This window comes from Sturnira hondurensis, unplaced genomic scaffold (genome assembly GCF_014824575.4).
Source record: "Sturnira hondurensis isolate 20B ecotype Veracruz unplaced genomic scaffold, ASM1482457v3 Scaffold0024400, whole genome shotgun sequence".
In the NCBI taxonomy this organism is placed as follows: domain Eukaryota; kingdom Metazoa; phylum Chordata; class Mammalia; order Chiroptera; family Phyllostomidae; genus Sturnira; species Sturnira hondurensis.
The window spans coordinates 1070142-1083394 of NW_028097031.1; the positions used below are offsets into that span (position 1 = coordinate 1070142).

The following is a 13253-nucleotide window of genomic DNA, read 5'->3' on the forward strand; positions in this document are numbered from 1 at the left end:
GACAGTAGGTAGAAAATAGGGGGAAGGGCAAGAATAGTAGGGGAAATATAGAATCTAAAGAACTCGAGACATGTGGTCATAAACTAAAGGGGGGGAATGGCGGGGGAGGGGGTGTGCAGGGTGGAGGGGAATGAAGGGGGGGAATAGAACAACTGTAATGGTATAATCAATAAAATATATTTTAAAAAAGAACATTATGTTCAGTCACTTTCCTTGACTGAACCTGAGTTATTACCTCAGTGATAGAAATAATGGGCATTTTAGAAGGCTGAACTCTCTCACCAAAGTACCCTCCAGAAAGGTGGTAGCAATTTATTTTCTCATTGTCAGTACCATACTTCGATGCCTGTATATAAGCCATTTGAGGCTATTTTAACTAGAGGTATTTGAGGAAAAATTAACATTGGTGTGAATTTTAAGGAAATCTAGTGAATAATAAGAGGAAAATTGTTGTTTTTCTCCTATGTTATATTTCAGACAAGTTTTCATACAACTGGGGTGAGGACTTCACTTGCAAACAACATTTGAAATTTCAAATGCAGACATGTGTTCTGAATGTAACAGATCAATGCCATGTGCGTGGGTTACAGAATGCTGTGTTGTGGAAGTTGAAGGAACATTGAAATAAGTGTTTGAATTTTAGATAATTCATGTCACAGACATGTTCATACTTCAATGACAGAGAAATAAGAAAACATATAGCCCTGTGTTTGGAGTATAATCAGTTGGCAGGAGACAAAGCCATATCAAAATCTGGTCCCATATCCAAGAGATATCCTCACATTCATTAGCACCCCCTAAAAGGTCCTCGTTGGGGAGAAAGGCCCAGGACAATGCACAGAGAGAAAACAGGACGGGGAGAAACTTACTGGTCTTATTTAAGGAGGAATCCTGTGCATGGCCTCTGAGGCAGGAGGCACGCGGGGGGTGGGGGGGGGCCCACCTCGGAACTGTGAATAGGTTGTGAGTAGATCTGCGCTTCTGCTGACCCTGTCTTTATCCAACTTTGACACTCCGTTCATCATGGACGTTTTTGCATTAATATTGAGTTCTAAGATGTTTCGTTAAAATATCACTTGTGTTGACTGCTGAGTTTTGGGCATCCCTAGGTTTTGTACAGGAGGTCAGGGAAACACCCGCTGACTCCTGGTCCAGTGTGCAGCCTGACCACTCTCTTCTCCCCGGCTCTGCCCAGTGGTGTGGCACAGCCATGCAGCTACCCAGTCCCCCAACCAAAATGGGCGTTTCTACTGTGTTCTCCAACCAGACCTTTCCCCTGTGGACTCTCACGCTTCCAATGACCTCCATCTTCCTTACCTCACCACCCAAAATAAGTCTCAAATTCATTCTATGTGCAGGTATTCTAGCTAATTGTCGTCAAGAGTTAACCTGTATGTCACACGAATGTTGAAGGCCAATTATGTTATTATTATTATTAGGGTTTATGTACGTGTTGAAAAAGAATTCACCTGGAGATAAAATCTCTTCTCGTTCATTTACTACAGAAATATGTATTTTTTTTATTTTTCCAGATTCTCTAAATCTTCCAACCACAGTTGGCATTCAGTGTTATATTATGTTCAGGTGTGCAGCACAGTGGCTAGACATTTATATAATTTACGAGGTGATCCCCCATAAGCCCAGTACCCCCCTAGCAGCATACATAGTTGTTACAATAGTATTGGCTGTATTCCCTATGCTGTACTTTACACCCCGTGACTACTGTGGAACTACCAATTTGTACATCTTACCCCCTCCGCCCTTTTCACCCAGTCTCCCAACCCTCCTCCCATCTGGCAACCTCTGTATCTGAGTGTGTTTCTGTTTTGTTTATTCTTTAGATTCCACACCTACGTGGAATCATATGGTATTTGTCTTTCTCTGTCAAACTTATTTCATTTAGCATAAAACCCTCTGGGTCCCTACATGTGTCACGAATGCTCAGATTTCATTCTTTCTTTATGGCCAAGTAACAGAGTAGTACAAACAATAAACAGTGACATTCTGGCAGTTGGTGAATTCTTCACAATTCACTTAATAACAACAGTTCAAGATAAGAGCCAAATGTTGAATCAGTGTTGATACAAATTAAACTTTACATACTTTTCCAACAGTACATATTTTGAAAATGAAATTGCTGTATCATGGGAACTAATTGGCTTCTAGTGGTAATAATGTACCTCCTCCTCTTCCTTATAAACATATTAACAAAAACATAATGCTTAAAGTGCATCTTATTCGATTTTGACCTTATAGTGACCCTTTGAGAAATCAGAACAGATAATAGTAATTTCCATATTGCAGATAAAGAGAGTGAGGCTTGCAGGGTTTAAGGAACTTCATTGAAGTCACAAAACTGATTTAAGTGGTGGCTCTGGAAATATAACCAACCCGACTCCAATGTACCTCACAGTACTGATCTCTCTCCCCAAACCAGCAGGACATACTTCCTGGAATCTTGCCAGGCTCATTTCTACTCTTAATAGCTAAATATTTAAAGAATCTTTCAAAAATCCCCTCCACTTAACTGTAAAATCAACTCACACTGTTACTCTGTAAGGTGTACAGCATCACATAGACCTCAGAGCACTGGTTTCTGGGTTCAGATGTGCTTATCAATTTGTTCCCAGACCTGTTCATACCGGTTTTATTTACTGTTGTGGGTATTTAACTTAACTAAAATTGCTTCAAATGATAAAGGATGAGTATGAAAAGAGAGAAAATTAAGCTTTAAAGTTACAAAAACTAAGCTTTAAAAAATTAAAAGACACTGGTAAGTATGAGTTGCCCCAAAACAGTACTGTTATTCAGATGCAGCTGAAAGAGTAGTTAGACCCGGGGGAAGGAGGAAAAGGAAACATAAAGGACAAGACAGAGTGCATATTCAAGTTGCTTTTTAAATACAGGTGCTAGCTCCATGTTAAATAAAGCAAAAATGGAAATCATAAATGATATAGTATGAATGGTTTATACAAAAATAAATTTAAGCCCTGGCTGGTGTAGCTCAGTGGATTGAACGCGGGCCTGCGAACCAGACGATCGCGGTTCGATTCCCAGTCAGGGCACATGCTTAGGTTGCAGGCCAGTTTCCCACAGGGGCCAGTTCCCTGCAGGGGATGCATGAGAAGCAACCATACATTGATGTTTCTTTCCTCTCTCCTTCCCTTCCCCTCTAAAAAGATAAATAAATAAAATATTTTTTAAAAAACACTCTTTAAAAAAATAAATTTAAAACACCTATAAATTCATGTACAAGGAAGAGCTTGATACTATGTCAAAAAACTGGCAAAAGTTCCTCTAATTTTTATTTATGATTTAAGATAATTTTCAGTTATTTTTGTAATAATCTTTAAAACAAATAGCCATTACTAATTCCAGTAATTGGTGGTAAAGCTACTTCTATTTGAGAGATGTTTGCATCCCTAGGTGAATATCATCCAGATGTTCAATTCTAGAGACATTTGCATTTTGATTGGAATTTCCAGGGACAGAAAAGCAAGGAACTTCTCACAGAATTTCAATCCTAGGAAAAAGCAATGAGAAAATTTCAGGATTTGGAGTTTTGTGTCACAGGCAAGCACTTAAAAAGAAGTGGTCATCCCTTACAGGCGGCCAGCACTGGCTGACGGAGTCACAGGAAATTCCCGTTTTCTTATTCAGAGAGCAGAGTCGTGATCAGCCCAGAGGGTCCTGGCAATGAGAAGTTAGGAGTAGTTTTTTCCCCGTGTTTTCCTTCTGGATTAAATCTTCTAAAGCAAAATACTACCATCCAGTAAGGCATCAAAATGCCAATTAGTAAAGTATACATAAATATAATATCCATTAATATGTAACTTTCAAGAACTGCTGCACAGGTAATGATCAACAGCTGCTCACAGGTTAGTAGAGATTAACTCACCTTGAAATGATAATGGACTTTAACAGCAAAAGTTAAACACAATTCTTTTGCTATTTCCTTTCTTCAGTTAAATCCAAGTATATCCCTCTTTTTCTAGATTCTATCATTTAAACAAATTATGCATCAATTAGTAGAGCTATGTGAAATTATTTCCCTCACATTCGAAGTGCTCATGAGCAATGCCTTCACCATTTAAAATATAAGCATATATAATCAAAACTCACGCTGGAGCAGTACTTTCTCTTTCTTTCTTTTTTACAGATTTTATTTCTAGAGACAGGGTAAGGGAGGGAATCAAGGGTGAGAAACACCAAGTGTGGTTGCCTCTTGCGCGCCCCCTATCGGGGATCTGGCTCGCAACCCAGGCATGTGCCCTGACTGGGGAAGGAACCAGCGACCCTCTGGTTAGAAGGACAGCACTCAGGCCACTGAGCCGCACGTGCCAGGGCTGGGTCAGTACTTTCAACCCCAACAACTAAAACGGAAAAGAAACGACGAGCCTCAGACAATAAGTCGTATACCAATGAAACCAGGAAAGTTAGCCAAGCGCTAAAAGTTCCTGCGCAGAATGTTCCCAAAACGACTTCTGGCCAGAAGCCAACGGGGCCCGACGAACAACCGAGGCAGCAGGTTCTGGTTTAAGTTTCTTTTCCCGCCCCGAGCCAACCCGCGGAAAACCTACATGCACAGGACACTCCACCCCAAAAGCGACTAAGTTGCGGAAGCGATTTGATTGGCTAAGACAGGGATGACGCGGGTTTCTCGAGCCCACTGACAGCCGGCCTTCCGAAGACTGGCTGACATTCCGCTTTCCGATTGGTCTTTCCAGCGGCCGCCGGAAGAATCGAAGAAACCAACCTCCGGCCCGCGACCGCGGGCGAAGATGGCGGCGTCCAAGTGGTGGCGGCTGGTGCCCCGCGCTCCAGGACGGTCACTGCACGGCGCGGGCGCGGCCGCACCCGCGGCCGCTGTCGGGGCTCCAGATGTCACCGTTGCAGACGTCGCGGCGGTCCCGGTCGCGCGCTACCCGCCGATTGTGGCCTCCCTGACTGCCAAAAGCAAGGCGGCGCGACAGCGGAGAGTGGAGCGGTGGCAGGCGAAGGTGCACGCGGCCCAGTCCGCGGACGAGAAGATACGAATCCTCACCAGGATGCAGCTAATGAAGTACGTGGTTTACCCGCAGACCTTCGCGCTGAACGCCGACCGCTGGTACCAGGGCTTCACCAAGACCGTGTTCCTGTCGGGCCTGCCGCCGCAGCCCGCCGCGCCGGCGCCGGTCCCGGACCTGGCGACTCTGCGCGCCGCCGCGTGCGACTGCCTCCTGCAGGAGCACTTCTACCTGCGGCGCAAGGGGCGCGCGCCCCTCTACCGGGAGCGGGAGGCCCTCGCCTCGCCCTTCTTGGACCAGCTGGTGACCACCCTCGTGGGCCTGCTCAGCGTGCACAACCCAGTTCTGGCCGACGCCGCCCTGGGTGAGCTCCGGGCTTGCCGCGGGGGGGCGGGGCATGTTTGGGTGGCAGGGACCCCCTGCATCTCTGGTGTGCCCCCTCTTCATTTCGTTGTCAGTTTTCTTTCCCTACTGTTTAGACTTATCGTAGGGTGTGCGCAGACTGGGTCCTGCCACCTAACTGTCCAGCCCTAGGCTAGGAGCTTCGGGTCTGCAGGACTCCAGCCCTTGATGCTGGTGATAGTCCTGCGGAACGGAGAGCAGTGTTGGCTCAGACTTGGGTCTCCTAGAGAGAGGGAGAGACCTGGGCTGCCTTTTGGCTCTTCCACCAACATTTACGTGGCCATGTGTCAATGTATGAACCGGTTTCAGACTAATCTTTTTCATTTTCAAGATGAGAATTACGGGAAGAGTACTTTGAATTGTGAACATTAAAGGTGACATTGATTAAAATACCTAACGTTTATTCAGTGCCTACTATGTGCTTGGCCCTGTTCTAAATTTTATATGTGCCAACTAATTCTCACAAAAACTTTATGGTAGGTAGCATTGTTTTGCAAAAGAAACAGAACAAACCTTGAGGCACAGAAACGTAAGATGTACTTAGTCAAAAGAGCCAACAGCTAGTGGGTTTGGTTGTCAGGATTCCAGCCCAGACCAGGGTTACCAGTAAACAGTCAGCAACGTCTGTTTAGTGCAGGCATGAAGAGTAACTAACAGACAGACAGCTTTAATAATTAGTGTTTCTGACTGTTCATCACTTTATGTCTACCACCCAGTAGCCACGTGAGTGTCTTTTGAACGTTGTTATCACGGGAGATGCATGCTTCTCTGCGTCCTGTGGTCTGCCTGTACTTCCCTCTCATTGGAAAGTGGTCTTGAGGGAAGTGTCTTGGGCTTTGAGCTCTGATTGATGGCCTGGGAAACTTAACCTTCTCAAGACTGTCACCTCCTCTGTAAAATGGAGACGATGACAACCATCCATCCCTTTCACAGTTATTGTGAAGATTTAGGTAGTCATTCATAGGGCAGTTCTGACTCCTACTGAACTTCTTAGTGTGATATTCCTGATGTAATTGAGAAAAGGCTTTGGGTACAGCATTTAGTGCAGTGGTGCCCCAAGTGGACAATAAATATTTAAGTCATGATCACGTAAGTTAAATTGTCACATAACCACACTGTCTTATATCGGAGACTACTGTGGACATTTTTAATTAGCACAATCATTTTGAGTTCTATATAGCTGAGCTTAGTGTTCTAATAACCAAGTTGATCTAAGCAATAACATTTTGAATATCTTTTGATAGATTGTAAACGTCCAGTTCACTTCTACTGGTGGCGTGGTGAAGAAATTATTCGTCATGGTCATCGGAAAGGCCGAGTTGATGCCTTGAGATACCAAATAAATGACACCCCACATAACCAGATTCGAATGTCCAGACAGCTCCCAGAGGTAAGGGTCTATCACGTGTGTGCCTCTGCTGTCTTATGGGGAAATGTCACGAGCAGGCTAGGTAAAGGACTTGCAAAATGAAAACTTCTGAATGGAGTCCTTGCCTTTTGAGTTTCATTCAAGTGTATCTTGTCTGAAATTCTTCAGCTTTTTAACCTGCGTGATATAAGAGTGCCCCAAATGTCAAATAATCATTTTAAGTGAGGTTAAGGCATCAGTTTTCAGGGACATACAAATTTTTCTGTTAATATTAAAAATAGAAAAAGCTGATAATAGTTTGTCACTGTATTGTAATTTATAGTACCTATACCACCTAGTCATAAATTAATACATTTATTACACTGATAGGCTGGTTCTTTTATGTATTTACAGTTCCTTTGGTGAAAACAAGTATACTTTAGGGTTGTCTGTGTGTCTCTGTCAGAGTGGCTCGTTTTTTTTTCTGTAAAAATTTAGATAGCAGGTACCTTAGGCTTTGAGGGCTGTTAGCAGGTACCTTAGGCTTTGAGGGCTGTTAGCAGGTACCTTAGGCTTTGAAGGCTGTAACTCTCAGTTGCAACTATTCACCTTAGTTCTTCTAGCCCATGTACCATATGTAAATGAATGTGCCGGGTTGTATTCGATAAAACTTTACTTGTGAAAACTGGTTGCTGGCTGGATTGAGCCCATCATTACATGGTAGTGTTATCATTTTACAAAGACATCTCAATTTAAGATTTTTAAATCTATTAAGAATGTGAGTAAAATAATATACTAGTGTTGCTGTTAATTCACTTACTGCTTTTTCTTTAAGTTTGTGCCGCTGGATTATTCTGTACCTATAGAAATCCCTGTTATGAATTCTAAGCCAGACAAACTCCCGTTGTACAAACGACAATATGAAAATATCATATTTATTGGTAAGTTTCTCTTTTGATGTATTGTGCCATACATGTGTCTCAGGTGCCTTGTGCACATTTGCATAATTAGTTCCTCTTGACCAAAGGTTTACATAGCTCATGAGCAGTATAAGTCATAGTCTGAGATAGTGGCAATGTGCCTGAAAATTGGAAAGAAATATTCTTTCAGCTTACCATTTAAAATTTTGGTTCTACTTGGTTCTACTGAACTAGCAATATTTAACTTTAAAAAATAATTATACTTGTTAAACTTTGTTGCTATATTATGTAGAAAAAGTACAATAATTTGAGGTTTGTTCAAAAATAAAAAGCACAGAACTGGACTTGAGATGCAGCAATTGGCTTTTTAGGGAAAGTCTCCCGTTTGTCTCGCACGGTGTGGTGCCATCAGGCGTGTAAACAGTAGTGAGGCCTGGCGTCCACCGTCATGCAGTGTGTTCTTCTGCTGGTGTTCCTTCTTCTGTCAATTGCAGCTGACTTGTGGAACATTCTTAAAAAGCGGCTCAAAGTGGTCCTCCAGCTCTATTCCCTCCGCCCCTTCTCTGTCACTGTGGCCTTGGAGAGTGAATTATGGGAGACTTTTGATGTTACCAGTAAAGTCAGGCATGTCAGCATTTTATTAAACATTGGTCCTTACTTTGTTTACTCAGAAATGTAGTATAGCCCTGATCAGTGGCTCAGTTGGGTGAATATCATCCTGCAAACCGAAAAGGTCGTGAGTTCGGTTCCGCTCAGGGCACGTGCCTGCCTGGGTTGCAGGTTCAACCTCTGGCCAGAGCACGGACGAAAGGCAACCTATCGATGTTTCCTTTCCTCTTTTTCTCCCTGCCTTCCCTTCTCTCTAAAATGCAATACACATGACCTTGGGTGAGGATATAAAGTCATGAAATGTTTGTATCCTTTGGAGAATATGACAAGGAGAATAACCAAGGTCCTTATGATGACTAATGGGTTTCAAAAATACTGAAATAATAAGGAATTTTAAATCCATTTTTTATATATTCCTTTGACTTATCCTGTGTCACAGTTGAACGGCATGATGACAGCTAACACTGTGCTTTCATGTGAAATGTAACTTTATTCTAATCAATGCAGTCAACAAATAAAGTAGCCTTCCCATCGGCGTACTGTGACAACTGATGCCCTGGTGTGCAGAGGAGAGGGGGCGGGGTTTGGAGTGGATAGGGAGCATGGGTGCCCCGGGTGATCTGCGTGTCATTTCATGTGAACTCTGTTTATTTTGCTCTTCAGGATCAAAGACAGCAGATCCATACTGTTACGGTCACACCCAGTTTCATCTGTTACCCGACAAATTGAATCGGGAAAGGCTCTTGAAGCAGAACTGTGCCGATCAAATAGAAGTTGTGTTTAGAGCTAACGCCATCGCAAGCCTTTTTGCTTGGACCGGAGCTCAAGCTATGTATCAAGGTAAAGCTATGGTGTTGTTATTCTTAGAAGATACAACATTTTAAAAATTTAGTATCATTTCCTTGGTTAAAATGTGGATTGGATCTTAATGTTTTGAAAACTTGCATTACCACAAAATGTGGTTGTTTCAAAATCCACAAATAAGTGTTTTACATTGGCAGTTGGCAAGTAGCACTTAGTCATTTGATCTTTTACGTTGCCCACTTTTGTGGGAGTGTACTTTTTTCTGATGGTGTCCTCAAGCATTTCAGAGACTACAGCCAACTGAATCGGCTCTGTAGACGATAGCCACTTTCTGAAGCTGGAAAAGCAAATGCTTCGTTGGGTTAAACAGTAGATTAAACCACAGCTCTTTGTAACTTCCTCGACGAACATTCCTAGCATGTGGGTTAGCAGATTATTTATTCATTGAGCAAACAGCGGGTGCTTGTTAGGTACCAGTGCTGTTGGCCTTGGAGATGAAGTGCTGAATGAGGTAAGCAGACCCCACTCTTCTGGAGCTTATAGTCTAGTGAGACGAGTAGGGGTAACAAGCAGGTAGTGTTCATAGGTAGTGGTGATACCATGAAGCAAATTACTAGAAAAGGGGTCAAATGATTTATGGGATACAGGTGGAGATGAGATGGGGGGCAGAATTTATGTGGACACAGTTCAGAAGAGGTCCCTGGAAAAGTGACATTTGAATGGACTCCTTAATGGTGACGGGCTGCCACCTAAGTGTGAACTTGGGGGAACACACTCCAGAAACAGGGAATGGCAAGTCAGCCACTGAGGCAGGAACAGACTTACAGTCTTGAAGGACCAGGAAGGCTAATGAAGGAAGGGAGGAAGCCGGAGGCTGTGTCTCAGGGCTTTTAGAGTCCATTGTGGGCAGTTGGATTTTGTCACAAAACCTGAAGTGATACAGTATGTCACTAGTTTGATCCCGTTTAAGTACCAAAGAGGAATTTTTATACAGGTTTATTTATTGCCCAGCTCCCTTTTTTCCTTCATGAATATGCTTTACCTTTGTACTCACAATTGTTGACTTACATTCTGTGATAGGAGTAAGTGAGAAGTCTTCGAGTGANTTAGAGTCCATTGTGGGCAGTTGGATTTTGTCACAAAACCTGAAGTGATACAGTATGTCACTAGTTTGATCCCGTGTAAGTACCAAAGAGGAATTTTTATACAGGTTTATTTATTGCCCAGCTCCCTTTTTTCCTTCATGAATATGCTTTACCTTTGTACTCACAATTGTTGACTTACATTCTGTGATAGGAGTAAGTGAGAAGTCTTCGAGTGAAGGCAGCCTGAAACCTTATCATGTAAGACTCGCTAAGTGAAATGATAGCAACTCATAAAACCGATTTTGAAATATCGGTTTCAAAAAAAGGAAGACACAGAAATTGTCTAAGGACATGGTTGGAGTCCTTAGAAAGGTGTTTTTTTCTGAAGGTTTTTTTCTGTGTGTGTGGATTGGTGAAGTAAATGGCCATCGTGGTTATTGCCTGGTAGATGTTCCTGAGAAACGGGATGTATTTGAAGTCGGGGAGTAGTGAAGCAGTTAACACCAGATGTAGGGGAGTCTGCCTGGTGCCGCTTGCCACGCCTGCGTGAAGTGAGTTCAGGTTGAAAGCTGTGACGGCAGGCGTTATTGAGAAGGTGGATCGTGAGTTGGGGATACTGGAGTGGGGGGAGTAAGTTTTGGTACAGAAATGGAATATAGGGTTACACTGGATTGGGAAACTGTGATCTTTAGGCAGTTGGTAGGTAAAATATCCAAGTTTTAGCAGTAAAACTGCTAATGCGTGTGTTTTGTTTCAGTAAAATACAGTCCAGTGTGAATTTCACTATCACTTTCTTCTGTAGGGTTCTGGAGCGAAGCAGATGTTACGCGACCTTTTGTGTCTCAGGGTGTGATCACAGATGGGAAATACTTTTCCTTCTTCTGCTACCAGTTAAACACTTTGGCGCTGACTGCACAAGCTGACCGAGACAACACGCGTAAAAATATGTGTTGGGGGACACAAAGTGTGCCTCTCTATGAAGCCATCGAAGACGGTGACGTGAAAGGTTTTAACGATGATGTTCTGCTTCAGATAGTTCACTTTCTCCTGAATAGACCAAAAGAGGGTGGGTCGCCGCTGGTGGAACACTGAGCAGACACCTTCGACTCAGGACTCTGGGAACGCTTAACTTTTACTGAAGCACAATAAAAATACATCTGTGTTAACCTGCAGTTAGACCTTTCATTCAAAATGTATGCTGAAAATGTATGCTGAGAAATTTAATGTTAGTTACAGTGTGTCGATTTTAAAGCAGTTTTATTTATGTGACTAACTGATGAGATTGGTTGAGCTTGTTCAATACCTGGTATTGCGAGTGATTTTAAAGGTGATACAAAAATAATAATTCAAACAGCTTATGACTATATACAGATTCTGTTAATATTTTTCCTTTTCAAAGTGTCTTTGTTAACCTGACAGTAGAATTTTCAGTCCCATTTAAACTCCTTAAAAAATAAACAGTATTTTGCAGATACAGAAGACTTAGTGCCAGAGGAATTGGCTTTCTCAAATTAGCAGGTGATTGATTAATAGTGTAACTGGTGAGTTATACACAGCCTAGGTTCTTAGCACTAAGAAGCAATGTTAACATAACTTCCCCTGGTGTTATTTGCTCTATCCAAAGATTAGGACACTGGGTTTGCTATCTTTCTAAATCAGTGGTTGGTAAAGTCATTCGTCTTGCTGAGAATTAAGATTAATTCAAAACATTTTTAGTGAGCCAAAAGAATTACTTTGTATAACCATGTACTTCTTGTTTTATACAATGCAAATGTTGTAAACATTTAAAATAAGCTGTTACATGCGGTAGTTATATGACAAATAATGACTTTTTCCTTCCTTCCCTCCGTTTCTTACTCCTTCCCTTGCTTTCAAGACAGGGCACAGTTACATTGACAGATGCCTCAGCCAGAAGCCAGGGGACAATTGGTCACAAATGGTAGCTAAACCCGGAGAAACAGCATTTGGACATCTTGACTTTGCAAGGTGCTGTGCTGTGTCCCATTCTGGAGCGCGCACTGTTCTCCGCCTCTCGGTGCATTCGGTTTGTCCTCAACAGCAGGCTGACGTCCAGAGCGCCCCCGTACCAGGGTCCAAGTGAAAAGGTACCTCCTGATCTCGGCTCTCACTTCGTAACTTCCTGAACTTGGAGCTCTTGGGGTTACCATTCTTGATTTGGGTTTTCCTGAAACCAAATAATCTCACACAGTTGTAGGGATTGAATGAGTTAATGTATATGAAAGTGCTTTTTAAATGCTATGTAATTAAAATATTTAGGATTCAGTTCAAATGCCATTGCTATCCCTAAGAGGATTATATTTAACTCATCAAGTAAAGATGGGAAACTAAAATGGACCATAAAGATAATGAAAATATTTCTAAGACATCTCCCCGCAAGGGTCCAGCACACAGTTTATCCATGCATTGTTCAAACTTTTTATGAAACAAACCTAAAGTTTGGAATGCTACTCCAATCATTTGATAAGCTTGTTCTAATATTTTTTAAATCACTAAAAAACATGCACGTTAAATGCACATTTCACTGTAAATGCAGAAATCCCAAATAAAAAGGTAATACACTAAAACAGTAACAAAAAGAACCCATCCTAATAATAGACTAGAGTTAGTCGTGGGAATTCAGTAATGGATTTGTGTTTTATAAGTTTACAGTATTAGTCTCGGGTTTAACGTGTAGGTTGTGACTTTGACCTTCTGTTTTCTAAATTCTGTGAAGAAACTGCCCCTTCATTTAAAGTGCAGATGTTCCATTCTTTAGACAGGAATTGATGGGGAACCCAGATCTCATTTTTTTCTAACCTTTTTAGCTTTTGGACAAAAGAAATGAAGCTTTACCCCATTTACCTTCAGTGTTTGCGCAGTGATGTATAGACTCAACAACAAGAACTCAGATACCAACCACTTCAGAAAAACTGAAGGCGGAAGAAGGGGACCATCCTTTCTTTTATTAATCTGATGCTTTAGTATTTTAGTGCAGACATGCATCGTCATAATGTTTCTATGAAAAGTGTGTTAAGATGAACAGATTGAGCGTCGTTTAGCTGTGCACCTGTAACGTGGG

At 42.2% G+C, this 13253-nt stretch overlaps 1 protein-coding gene across 1 annotated transcript; it reads left to right on the plus strand.

Moving 5' to 3' along the window:
• Nucleotides 1–4745: 4745 nt before the first annotated feature.
• MRPS30 (mitochondrial ribosomal protein S30) lies at nt 4746–12184 on the plus strand. Its single transcript, XM_037038501.1, has 5 exons — nt 4746–5370; nt 6653–6798; nt 7592–7697; nt 8949–9125; nt 10977–12184. Exons 1-5 carry the CDS (start codon nt 4782–4784, stop codon nt 11264–11266), a joined length of 1308 nt encoding a protein of 435 aa, XP_036894396.1. The 5' UTR covers nt 4746–4781; the 3' UTR covers nt 11267–12184.
• Nucleotides 12185–13253: the final 1069 nt, after the last annotated feature.

Excerpts from the sequence above, each read along its gene's own strand:
- MRPS30 (XM_037038501.1), top strand. The coding sequence starts at position 4,782 with ATGGCGGCGTCCAAGTGGTGGCGGCTGGTGCCCCGCGCTCCAGGACGG. Across the intron at positions 5,371-6,652 it reads TCTGGCCGACGCCGCCCTGG|ATTGTAAACGTCCAGTTCAC; the intron begins GTGAGCTCCGGG and ends ATCTTTTGATAG. Across the intron at positions 9,126-10,976 it reads AGCTCAAGCTATGTATCAAG|GGTTCTGGAGCGAAGCAGAT; the intron begins GTAAAGCTATGG and ends TTTCTTCTGTAG.